This window comes from Podarcis gaigeae (genome assembly GCF_964106915.1).
Source record: "Podarcis gaigeae genome assembly, chromosome: 2".
NCBI lineage: Eukaryota > Metazoa > Chordata > Lepidosauria > Squamata > Lacertidae > Podarcis > Podarcis gaigeae.
Window position 1 is genome coordinate 113,802,642 of NC_139679.1, and position 12,445 is coordinate 113,815,086.

At 47.4% G+C, this 12,445-nt stretch overlaps 2 protein-coding genes across 2 annotated transcripts in view; both read left to right on the forward strand.

Annotated features, from left to right (window-relative positions):
• The window catches only part of LOC310837988 (E3 ubiquitin-protein ligase TRIM11-like), a 1,016,249-nt gene that overhangs the window by 644,728 nt on the left and 359,076 nt on the right, over window positions 1-12,445 (forward strand). The gene's annotated exons all lie outside the window — the stretch shown is intronic.
• Window positions 1-12,445, forward strand: part of LOC310837243 (von Willebrand factor A domain-containing protein 7-like) — a 39,397-nt gene that overhangs the window by 19,357 nt on the left and 7,595 nt on the right. Inside the window, exons 9-12 of the mRNA XM_083723458.1 lie at window positions 42-178; window positions 4,783-5,061; window positions 7,036-7,251; window positions 9,869-10,041. Of these exons, the coding sequence (XP_083579584.1) occupies window positions 42-178; window positions 4,783-5,061; window positions 7,036-7,251; window positions 9,869-10,041 (805 nt within the window). The remainder of the gene's footprint in view (window positions 1-41; window positions 179-4,782; window positions 5,062-7,035; window positions 7,252-9,868; window positions 10,042-12,445) is intronic.

Genomic DNA, 12,445 nt, shown 5'->3' on the forward strand with positions numbered 1-12,445 from the left:
GTTCAATCCTCTTCCATAAGATCCCTTTTCATCATCTCCAGGTCTGAGATCTTCATCTTTACTGATGCTGGAGCTAAAGACGAATACCTGAAAGATAAAGTCACCGTCCTGATTGATTCCTCTAAGTCTGTGGTGAACTTTGCTCTCACGGGTTATTGTTCCAGCCGGAAACGCAGAGGTACGTAAATCCTGGCAAGTAATATGTGTCAGCTTCGCCTTTGAGCCAGTGCCAATGACTGGGCTCAAGCTCTTCTACCCGAACTGGGCCAGGTGAGCTGGGAAGGCACTTCCAGAAACATTCCACTGCAGGAGAGCAGGTCTAAGTGCTGTGGACTCACAACTCAGAGCTGTGAGCACCAAACTCAGTACCAAAGTCAGCAGAGCACAGCAGAGTATGAACTACACGAACGACAGCTCTGAAGCATAAAGTCTTTATTCTATTACAGCTACTGCAAACCAAAATAAACTAAAGACTAACAGAGACTTCTAGACTGCATGAGTGTTACAGTTCCTTATGCAGCCATCTTATCTCTACACAAATAACACTCAGACTCCCACAGAGTCAGGCTGGAGCAGAAGAAGCAATGAGCAGATTCCTCCCCCTGCCTTCTGAAAACATCATGAGGTTCTCACAATGGGAGGGGTGAAATATCCACAATATGAACAGAAAATGGGGGAGAAAATGAGGTGGCCTGTGGCCCAACAGCCATGTTAGTGAAGTGAGGACCACTCCTTTGTGATCAGCCCACAAAAGTTAGGTAAAGGGAACCCTGACCATTAGGTCCAATCGTGACCGACTCTGGGGTTGCAGCGCTCATCTCACTTTATTGGCTGAGGGAGCCGGCATACAGCTTCCAGGTCATGTGGCCAGCATGACTAAGCCGCTTCTGGCGAACCAGAGTAGCGCATGGAAGCGCTGTTTACCTTCCCGCCAGAGCGGTACCTATTTATCTACTTGCACTTTGACGTGCTTTCGAACTGCTAGGTTGGCAGGAGCAGGGACCGAGCAATGGGAACTCACCCCGTCACGGGGATTCGAACCGCTGACCTTCTGATCAGCAAGCCCTAGGCTCTGTGGTTTAACCCAAAGTTACTACTCTTTAAAGGGGGGGGTGCTCATCCCAGATAGGCTGGTGAAAGGGCAGAACAGGAGGGGTGTTTTTCTCTTCCTTTGTAGCCAGCACTGAAACCAAGTGGGCAGGTGGAAGAGGACTGGAGAGATCTGCCTCTTCTTCATCTTCCCACTGACTTGCCTGCATGGAATTCCTGGTCTGTAATGGCTATGGGGAAATTTGTTCAATACAAGACTATCTGTGTGATCCAGTCCCATGTTGCCTCCGTAATATATGAAGCATGGATAAGGCAGGGGCATGTTGAAGATGTTGTTCTTTTTTTCTATCGCGGGGAAGCTGTGGCCCTGCAGATCTTGCTTGACTCCAGCTCCTAGCAGCTTCAGCCAGCAGGGACAATGATCAGGATTGATGGGAGCTGCAGACCAGCAACATCTGGAGGGCCACAGTTTTCCCAGCCATGCTAGATCAACCAGAGTGAGCTGGAGGAACGAAAATTTTAGCATGTCCTCCAAGTGAGTCAGGGCTTCATATATAGAATATGTGGAAGCAGCCTTATGCAGAGTCAGGTCACTGGTCCACCTGGCTCAGGTGTGTCTTCACTGACTGAGAGCAGCCTTCTAGGACTTCCAGAGGAGCCCTGCCTAGACATCCCAGGGACTGAATTTTAGGCTTTTTGCATGCAAAGCATGCATGTTCTGTTTTGTTTTCTGGTCCTTTTGCAATACAGTGTGTTATGTACTGAGTTGACATTCGACTCTGAGTATATTTCACAGTGGAACCTTGGTTCTCGAACGGCCTAGCTGATGAACAAATTGCCTTCCGAACACCAGAAGCCTGGAAGTAAGTGCTCTGGTTTGCAAACATTTTTCAGAAGCCAAACATCCAGTGTGGTTGTCGGCTCGTGTTTCAGGGGCACCTGTGCCAATCGGAAGCCACACCTTGGTTTTTGAATGTTTGGGAAGTCAAACGGACTTCTGGAACAGATTACACATTCAAGAACCAATGAACCACTGTATTGTGCCAGAGCTGCCAATTGTTTCTGTCATTGTTGTTGCCTGGTTTATCATTATGGTTTGTTTGTATCTTGGACCACTTCCATATGCCTGCTTTTTTTTCTGCTTTTTTTTTTTTTTTGCTTTTTTTGGGTGGGAGGGATGCCTGCTAGTTCAGAATCTTAAGTGGATTTGATGCTATGGTGCCAAATAATAATAATAATAATAGACTGCTTGCTGTAAGGAATGTGGGAGCATCCCAAGTTGTCTGGAAATGAGCCTGGATGTGTTTTTAAATTTTCTTGTTTTTTGTTGCATTGGCCGCCATCTAGAGGATTATTGCATGAAGTGACTGATATATAGTGTCATGCTCATGCACAATGCAATCTGAACGCTGAGATTTAAGGAGTTCCACAGCATACCCTGGATTGGTTTCCTTTGAATGAGGCTAATTGGAATTGTTTGTGTGGTTTGTTTGCTTCTTTACACATATATGCAGGCTGAGCTTAGAATGCAAAGGTTCACTGCATCCACATAACAACAGATCCTGCTCTCCCATTAGGTTTCTAGTAAAGGTAAAGGGATCCCTGAACATTAGGTCCAGTCGTGACCGACTCTGGGGTTGCGGCGCTCATCTCGCTTTATTGGCCGAGGGAGCTTCCGGGTCATGTGGCCAGCATGACTAAGCCGCTTCTGGCGAACGAGAACAGCGCATGGAAACGCTGTTTACCTTCCCGCCAGAGCAGTACCTATTTATCTACTTGCACTGCATGCTTTCAACTGCTAGTTTGGCAGGAGCAGGGACCGAGCAATGGGAACTCACCCCGTCGCAGGGATTCGAACTGCCGACTTTCTGATCGGCAAGTCCTAGGCTCTGGTTTAGACCACAGTGCCACCTGCATCCCATTTCTTTTGTTGTTTAGTCATTTAGTCATGTCCTACTCTTCATGATCCTATGGACCAGAGCATGCCAGGCACTCCTGTCTTCTACTGCCTCCCACAGTTTGGTCAAACTCATGTTGGTAGATTAGAGAACACTGTCCAACCATCTCGTCCTCTGTCATCCCCTTCTCCTTGTGCCCTCCATCTTTCCCAACATGAGGGTCTTTTCCAGGGAGTCTTCTCTTCTCATGAGGTGGCCCAATATTGGAGTTTCATCTTCAGGATCTGTCCTTCCAGTGAGCACTCAGGGCTGATTTCCTTCAGAATGGATAGGTTTGATCTTCTTGCAGTCCATGGGACTCTCAAGAGTCTCCTCCAGCACCAGAATTCAAAAGCATCCATTCTTTGGCGATCAGCCTTCTTGATGGTCCAGCTCTCCCTTCCATACATCACTACTGGGAAAACCATAGCTTTAACTATACGGCTTCGTTGGACAGCCACTTTGTTTTCTTGCATTTATCCCATTTCTAGGGTGCTACAAATGAAGTCTTACGTCTCTCTCCAGACTCAGTGCCAGGAATCCTTGTCTGTTGCCCTTTTTTGTGCCCACACAGACATCTCATTGATATCCCCTCCCACATGGGAGGGCAAAGGAAAGGAAAGCCTGCCCCCTTCCAAATGGATCCCCAACTATTTGCTCCGGTGACAACAGATCTCCTGAACCTGGCCATCTTTTCAGTTGTGCAAAAGCCCATCCTTGCAGCCAAGGAGAATCTGCCGGGCTCATGAGGACACAAGAGCTGTGCTGCCGGGTGATGCAGATGGCCCATCTAGGGTAGCATCCTGCTCTCACACTGACCAACCAGATGCCTATGGGAAGCACACAAGCAACAGTACCTTTATTACCTTTTGTGATTCCCAGCAGCTGGCATTCAGAAGCATATTGCCTCCAACAATGGAGGCAGTACATAGCAACTGTGACAATAAGTCGAGGTCCAGTTGGTTTGACTTTCTTTAGCGGCCTCTTTCTACAACCAGTGTCACAAAATTTGGGCAGGACCTTTGAGAGATCATTCAGAACCAGACCCATCTTATATTGTGTAATTATTATAAGCAACTGCTGCCAAAAGCTGTGGTTTGCCTTTCCTGCTTGTGGGATGTGAAACACAAGATCAGTCAAGTACAACATTCCTAGAGTGAACATGTTTACACATGGGGAGGAATGTTTGTCCAGCCAGCAGGTAAACTTCCCGTTTCCTTCTGGGCTGGGACAGACTTCCTCTGCATGTGACTAGAGGTGGGCATGGCCTCACCTGTGCAGGTAACGACAAAAGCACAGGGCAGGGCAGCCATCTATCTCTCTTTGACTACATGCATTGAAGAAGCAACATCTGCTTAGCCAAAGATGCTCTCTTGGCCTCCAGCCAAGAGAGAACAAAGGAACTGTCTCCTTATGAGATAGTTTCCAGGTATATGTTACTTTTCTAAGATAAGTCTGCCTTCTGGGATCTGATTGTGAACAGAATGTGAGTGAGTAAACTCTTTTTATACTTTTACAGGAGACTGTGTCACGTCTTATCTTTTTTGAGGGAATAAGGGGGAAATACCAGAACAGTTATTATAGAGGCTTTAGCGAGCCTGAGCAAACGCATCCGCTGTGAGTTTAAAAAGGGGAATGTTACTCTGGTAAATTGTGAACTTGTTTACACAAGTTGGAAAAGCTATAATCAAACAATATATCCTCTCCTGCATCCCTGAACATTCCCACACTGTTGTGAACAGAGAAAGGGAGGAGACCAGGTTTCAAGACAAAACTCCATCCTTCCTCTCTTCAGGTGCTGCTGAAGAGGCTTCCGGGAGAAGTTATGCTAACATCTATGAACAACTAGCTGCATATTCCGGAGGCTTCTATGTGAAGACCACCAAAGGTGAACTCAGCCGGGTCTTGGGCATCATGGAGCTGTCTCTGAATGCCGCCCCGGTTACGGTGGCCCATAAGCAATTGGATGGATCTCAGCTCTCTTTCCCTGTGGATGAGACCCTCACAGAAATCACTGTCTCCGTCAAGAGCTTAAGCGCCTCAGGATTCACCGTTTTTCTACTGCAGCCTTCAGGTACAATTTGTTATAATGCAGAGGATGAAGCAGAGAGCTTTCCTGCAGGTGTATAACTGGGGGCAGGGGATAGAATTCTGATTCCCATGTAAGTCACCATCCTCTACATCAGGGATGGGGAACATTTTACAGCCGGAGGGTTGCCCTTCTAAGCCACTGTCATAAGCAAGCCAGCAGTAAATCACACCAGGCAAGTTAGAGTCAACCCTTTATTAGCAAAAACAGGAGTGTCAGGACTCCGGTAGGTCTTGCCCTCCAAGAAGCAATCAGAGACTGCGCCTGCAAGTCACCAATCTCTCCTCTGCTCTTTTCATGCCTCTCCTGGGTCTGGGAGACCAGTGGGGAGGGGAGTTTGTTGCAGCAGGATGGGGAGACACCTGTGCCTCTTCCCCAGCCAGACTCATCTCTGCCTCTCTGCCTTCCTCCTCTCCTGCTTCAGTTTCTGCCTCTGATTCTGGGCTTCTCTCTGCCACAGACTCTCCCAGCTCACCAATCCCTGTTACCTCCTCAGTGTCCGACACCGCCTCTTCCTAATCTTCTCCCGCTGACCACTCATCATGGTCCCACCACCTCTCCCCGGGCTCTGAGCCTTCTTCCCTTGGGGGTTCCCTGACTGGTTCTTCTCAACATTCCTCTGTGTCCAACAAGTCCATGACAGCAACATAACTGTCAACTGTCCCTTATTTGGTGGGAAAGTTCCTTATCCCAGCGCTGTGTCCCGCTGCTGTCCCTTACTGATGATGTCCCTTAAATTTCCTGGGTTTCTAAGGAAGCAGCTTCTCTCCCTCCCTCCCTGCTGGCCAGGGAGGAGGGAGGCTCCAACTGTGTTGCTTGGCTGTGTTGCTCACCCAATAAGGAGTCTAAGAACCATAGGCGCCGACTCCATGGGGCCTGAGGAGGCCCGAACCCCCTCAAAAATTTAAGAAAATTATTAGTTATATTATGCTTTGTAAAATCACAAAATTATGTTGGTATTTTTTATTTTCCTTGTTTGACGATAGTTACCTTTTAAAATACATTCAGTAATGAGGTAAAACAAAGCCACTCCCGATCTAGAGAGGGGGTGGGGTTGCGGGCTCTCGACCCATCAACAATCTCGCGGGGCTGGCGTCAGCCCCGCGAGAAGAGGGGATTCCCCCTAGCTCATTAATATTCACCGCCCACGGCGGCAGCCAATCGGCTGCCGCAAAGGGCGGGCGCTCACAGGTTCACTTAAGGTCGGGGCAGCCCGGGGCTCGCCCCTTTCGTTCCCCCAGCAGCAGCGGTTTGGAGGTCTTGGGCCCCCCCAATATTTTTTATAAGTCGGTATGGGCCCCCGCCACCCCAATATTTTTTATAAGTCGGCGCCCCTGCTAAGAACGACTGGGGGGTGGAGCTTGCATGCCTTGTGCCGATCAAATCGGCCACATTGCCTGGGGACTCGCCTTTGCTCAGGGCTTCCCAGCGGATAGGTGAAGGTGGTTTTCCTTGCTGCATCCCCTTTGTCGGGTTGCTGCGCTGTGGGAACCACCGCTTGAGGCTTCATTTGGCTGCTGGCTGGGCTTTCTGCCTTTGGCTCGGAGGGGCTCAGAAGTTGAACATACCTGTGCTTGGAAAATCCCTTATTTTGGCTGCTGATCCCTTATTTTGAAGGCTTCTGGTCCCTTATTTTCAAAACTGTAAGTTGAGAGCTATGGACAGCAACCTTCAAAGGCCTACATAACAATATTGTGTGGAGCAATGAGTGGAAATGTTACTTTCATACAGCAGCCTAGTCAATCATACATGCCTCCCTATCTTCCAACCAGACCAGCAAGGGACATCATCGCAGTTCAAGGACATATTCCAGCCAGGCTCAAACACTCAAGGCAGGTGCAAAGCAGGGGCAGTGAGGGGTGTTGTCTGAAGAGAAGGGAGTGGCTGGGGATAGCTCTGAGGGCCAGGCATCTCTCGATCTCCTGCAACCTTGTCTGTCTTTGTGTCATCCTGTGGCAGGTGTCTCGCCGTCCACTCACACAGTGATCAACACAGCCAGCCACAAGATTGTGAAGGTGTCCCCCATCCCTGAGAGGGGCTTGTGGACCATGTCTGTGTCTCCCAGCGGCTCCTACGAGGTGGAAATCGGAGGCAAGAGTTTGCTTGACTTTTCCTACCAGATTATGCAGAAGCAGAAAGAGTACGTGCTTCCAGTCCAGGGAAAACCTGTGAAAGGTAAGTTTTCCGGGATGTGAAGCACCCACACCGAGGGCAGAATTATCTGGCGTTTCTGTTGTTTTTTAAGACTTAAAAAAGCACCTATCCTTTTCCAAGAGTTGTACAGAGAATTACTGAATGTGTTTTCTCTCAAAATACAGTGGTACCTCGGGTTAAATACTTAATTCGTTCCAGAGGTCCATTCTTAACCTGAAACTGTTCTTAACCCAAAGCACCACTTTAGCTAATGGGGCCTCCTGCTGCCACCATGCCGCTGGAGCACGATTCTGTTCTCATCCTGAAGCAAAGTTCTTAACCTGAGGTAATATTTCTAGGTTAGCGGAGTCTGTAACCTGAGGTGTATGTAACCTGAAGCGTATGTAACCCGAGGTACCACTGTATACATTTTGATAATGCATTGGAGCCAATCAAGAATCCTGCAAACTAGCTTCTGATCTACACTTTAGTGTTGGGAAAACGCCTGGGGGTTCCTGCAAGCCCCCCGAACTCTGAACATCCTCCGATGTGCACAGCACTGGAAAGGGTATCTCCCTTCTTCTCCAGGGTGCTCCAGCGACATAAATCAAATGATTTATGTTGTGACGTGGGGTTTGTGATTTCAGCTCTCTTGACATCATATGCTGGAGACAGTTCTCTAGTTACACTTCTTTATTAAAGCAACAAGACTGGGACTTGAGGAGGGGAGAGCTACATTTATAGGGACAGGGAACTAGCTAGAAAGGATACATTTTGGAGGGAACAATATCAGGCAATCACAGTCCTGCCTTTTGGAGGCAACCAATAAGACAGAGGATCCAAATACAGCAGCTTAAATGAACCAATAGTAGCTGTACCCTCTGGAACCAAAAGGCAGTTACTTTACCCTAATGCAATTACAGACAATAATAATACAGATATAAAATCCTTTGACTCAATACACAACAATTTATGCACACATCATAGATCTAATCTACTATTTATTTACACACAATATACAGACAAAGGTGTAATAGCGTCCGTTCTCTCCAGCTCCGAGAGAACAAAACAGACAGAAATAAACGCAAAAGTACAGTGAAACGGTACCCGCAGCGGAAGAGATAAGATGTTCTTCCTTTCCCAGACTTGTCCCAGACAGGCATGTGATTTACAACAATCTCATCTGCAGCACCGGCTGCATGAAATACTAACATTTAGTCCAAAAGATGCAGATGGTCATCATTTGCTAGATACCGCAGGAGGGGAGAGCGGCTGTTGTGCTCAGGTTCTGCTTGCAAGCTTCCGGTGGGCCTCTGGTTAGCCACTGTGAGAACTGTACAGTGGACCAGGTGGGCCCTTGGCCTGATCCAGGAAGGCTGTTCCTGTGTACTTCACATTGGACAAAGGTCAAATTTCTTAATCATCCCTGGTTTGGCACAAGGGCCTTTCCCATCACCTACAACCAGAGGTCCTTCCAACTGAAGATAATAGTAATAATAATAATAATAATAATAATAATAATAATAATAATAATAATTTATTTATACCCCACCCTCCCCAGCCAAGACCGGGCTCAGGGCGGCTAACAACCAATAATAAATACAATTTAAAAAGATTAAGATACAACATTAAAACATTAGGGTGCAATCTCTTCATAGGAGGAGAAAGGAAAAAGAAAGAGGGGGAGGGAATCAAATTGATTCTAAGCCAAAGGCCAGGTGGAACAACTCTGTCTTACAGGCCCTGCGGAAAGAGATCAGATCCTGCAGGGCCCTGGTCTCATGAGGCAGAGAGTTCCACCAGGCCAGAGCCAGGGCTGAGAAGGCCCTGGCTCTGGTTGAGGCTAATCTAACTTCCTTAGGGCCCAGGACTTCTAGGGTGTTGCTATTTATGGACCTTGAGGCTCTCCGTGGGGCATACCAGGAGAGGAGGTCCCGTAGGTTCGAGGGTCCTAGGCTGTGAAGAGCTTTAAAGGTCAAAACCAGCACCCTAAATCTGACCCTGTACTCCACCGGGAGCCAGTGCAGCTGGAAAAGCAATGATGCCACAGATGAATCCCTCTGTATTCGAGGCAGAACATCTACCACTAAGCTGTGGCGTTTTCTTGTCTCATTCAGTTGACAAAAGCTCCTGAGCCTGATCACCTGCTATCTTGGTCTTACTCGCCACAGGTGACCAGACAAGTGGGTAGTCTAAAATCTCTACTGTTGCTGCACAGGAAACTACAACAGAGATGAAGTACAATCCAACCACACATTATATCCATTAAAGAAAATTCTGCTTTCCAGACTGTGAAAAATACAGTGGTACCTCAGGTTACAGACGCTCCAGGTTACAGACTCTGCTAACCCAGAAATAGTACCTCGGGTTAAGAACTTTGCTTCAGGATGAGAACGGAAATCGTGCGGCGGCAGCAGGAGGCGCCATTAGCTAAAGTGGTACCTCAGGTTAAGAACAGTTTCAGGTTAAGAACGGAACTCCGGAACAAATTAAGTTCTTAACCCGAGGTACCACTGTACCCCAATTAGCTCAGGATGCAACTATAAGTCCCAAGAGGGGAAACAAAGGAACTCAGTGGGGACATTGTGTTGATAGCAGAGGAAGAAAGACCAGAAGATCTCCAGTGAAACTAAACTGACTTTCTGCATTTTTGTTGCAGGCTCAAATTACACTGTGTCGCTGAGGCTGATGGAAGATACTAAAGGTGCTCGGATCCAGCGCCTGGTCCCTATCTCTGGATCACGGAAGCCAATAGATTCCATCTCTCTGAAACAAGCCTTTGATGCCCTTGAAAGCCCCTGGGCGATTGTCCCCGTTTCCTTAGATAACCCAGTAAGTTCTCTCTCCCATGTTTTTAGCTAAAGGAGGGATGGGGAAATCCCTAAACGGCCTCGGTCCAGTATACCTGAAGGAGCCTCTCCACCTCCATCGTTCTGCCCGGACACTGAGGTCCAGCTCCGAAGGCCTTCTGGTGGTTCCCTCGCTGTGAGAAACGAAGTTACAGGGAACCAGGCAGAGGGCCTTCTTGGTAGTGGCACCCGCCCTGTGGAACGCCCTCCCACCAGATGTCAAAGAGAACAACAACTACTAAACTTTTAGAAGACATCTAAAGGCAGCCCTGTTTAGGGAAGCTTTTCATGTTTAATAGGTTATTGTATTTTAGTGTTTTGTTGGAAGCCGCCCATAGTGGCTGGGGAAACCCAGCCAGATGGGCAGGGTATAAATTATTATTATTATTATTATTATTATTATTATTATTATTATTATTATTATCATCATCATCATCATCATTAATCTCCAGCCCAGGGTCTGATCACAGCCCCCCAGGCCTGAAGTGCTTTGCCAAGACAACACTGCTACAGACACTGACAGGAGCGCTGACTTGGGCTCCAGGTTATAGGCGCCCAATGGTGCCCATGATGTAATGCGACATCATGACGTCCTGACGCCATGACGTCATGTTGCATCAGCAGCGTGGCGATGCTTCCAGGGCCTCATTTCCAAGACCTCTCACACGACTTCCAGTTTCTACCACGTTCAGAGGGTTTTCGGTTGTTGCCTCTGAGACATTGCCAGGTCTCGGAGGCCATGTCCCAGGCCTTGCAAGACCTCCAACATGACTTCCGGTTTCTACCAGAAGTCGTGTTCCGAGGCTTTGCAAGGCTTCAGACATCGCCTGGGAGGTTGTGTCGGGGTCTGATGCAACTTCCGGTAGAAACTAGAAGTTGTGTTGGAGTCCCACATTGTGGGCACCCACCCCCCAAAAAATTCTGGGCGCCCTGGCACCCAGGGCTCCCTAGAGCTGGCGCCTATGGACACTGAAATTTGACAGTTGGAAGGTTCAGTTCTTGGCAACCCTGAAATCATTAGCTGTGAGGATATGTGAGTGTCTTGAAATGTTTTTAGATGTCTTTGAGACAAGGTGGTGTAGTGGTTAAAGCGTTGGGCTAGGACCTGGGAGACCAGGGTTCATGATCCCTGCTCAGCTGTGAAACTCATTGGGTGACCTGGAGCATTCTCTCTCAACCTAATTTACCTCACAGGGTTGTTGTGAGGGTAAAATAGGATAGGTGATTGATTTACTTTTTCTTATTTATTTTCTGCCATTTCTTGCTCTGGGCTTCCTTGGAAGTAAGGGCAGGACAGAAATGTAACAGACGGATAAATGCATGAACTAGGCTGCTACCCTCAGGTGCAGTGCAGGACACTTTTCGGTGGCCCGTGTTGAAGTAAGTTTTATCTGCCAATCTGTTGGGCTTTTCTATATGGAGGGAGTCACCATCTTGCCCTTTGCCTCAAGAAGCAAAATGTATTGGGCCACCCCTTCCTGGAGCCCAATCCGTTCCGTTACTGAGATGGAGTGGGGGCCAAGGAGAAGCAGTTGCTCCTTCTCCTTGCTCCTGACACTTGCTCACTTTAGAAGTTCCCAAGCCGCAGCAAGTTCAGACTATGGCAACATGACAACAGGCCTTTTCTGTGGTGGCTCCCTGACTGTTGAATGCTCTCCCCAGAGGGCCTTGCCTGGCACCTTCATTACATGTCTTCAGGCACCAGGCAAAAACATTCCTCTTTACCCAGGCCTTTGGCCATTAAGCAATCTATGACCTGTTAAAGCTGAGGGGATGGTTGTTATTATAAATATTTTATAATTATGCTGTCTGTTATTATGTTTTATTATTGATGCTCCATAAAACAGGTTCTTTTTAAAAAATATTTTGCTTATGATTTTCAGGTTTATACATTTCAATAATTGTACAGCCATTTTAACATTTCAGAACTTGACTTCCTTCCCCCTCTTTCTGCGGTTCCTTAAATTAATTTTTTTAATATTTTCTGCATATCCAACTTAATTTGTTCATTTATTCATCTCCTGTAAATACATACTCTTATAAAACCAAAGGTTATTATTTTGCCAATGTCCTTAACTGTTTACAACTTGTTTGCAAATATTCAATAAACCATTTCCGTTCTATAAAAATGGGTTCTGTAATGTTGCACACCACCCTGGGATCTTTTGATAAAGGGCGGTATATAAATTGAAATCATCATCATCAGAGTAAAGCAGGAATGGGAGAACCCTCCAGATGCTACCGGACTACAATTCCCATCAGCCCCAGCCAACATGGCTCCAAAGTCAAGGGTGAGGCGAGATGTAGTCCAAGAACTTCTGGAAGGCCACAGATTCCACAGCTGTGCTGTAAAAGATCCATAGCAATTGTTCTTTCTCCATTATCTT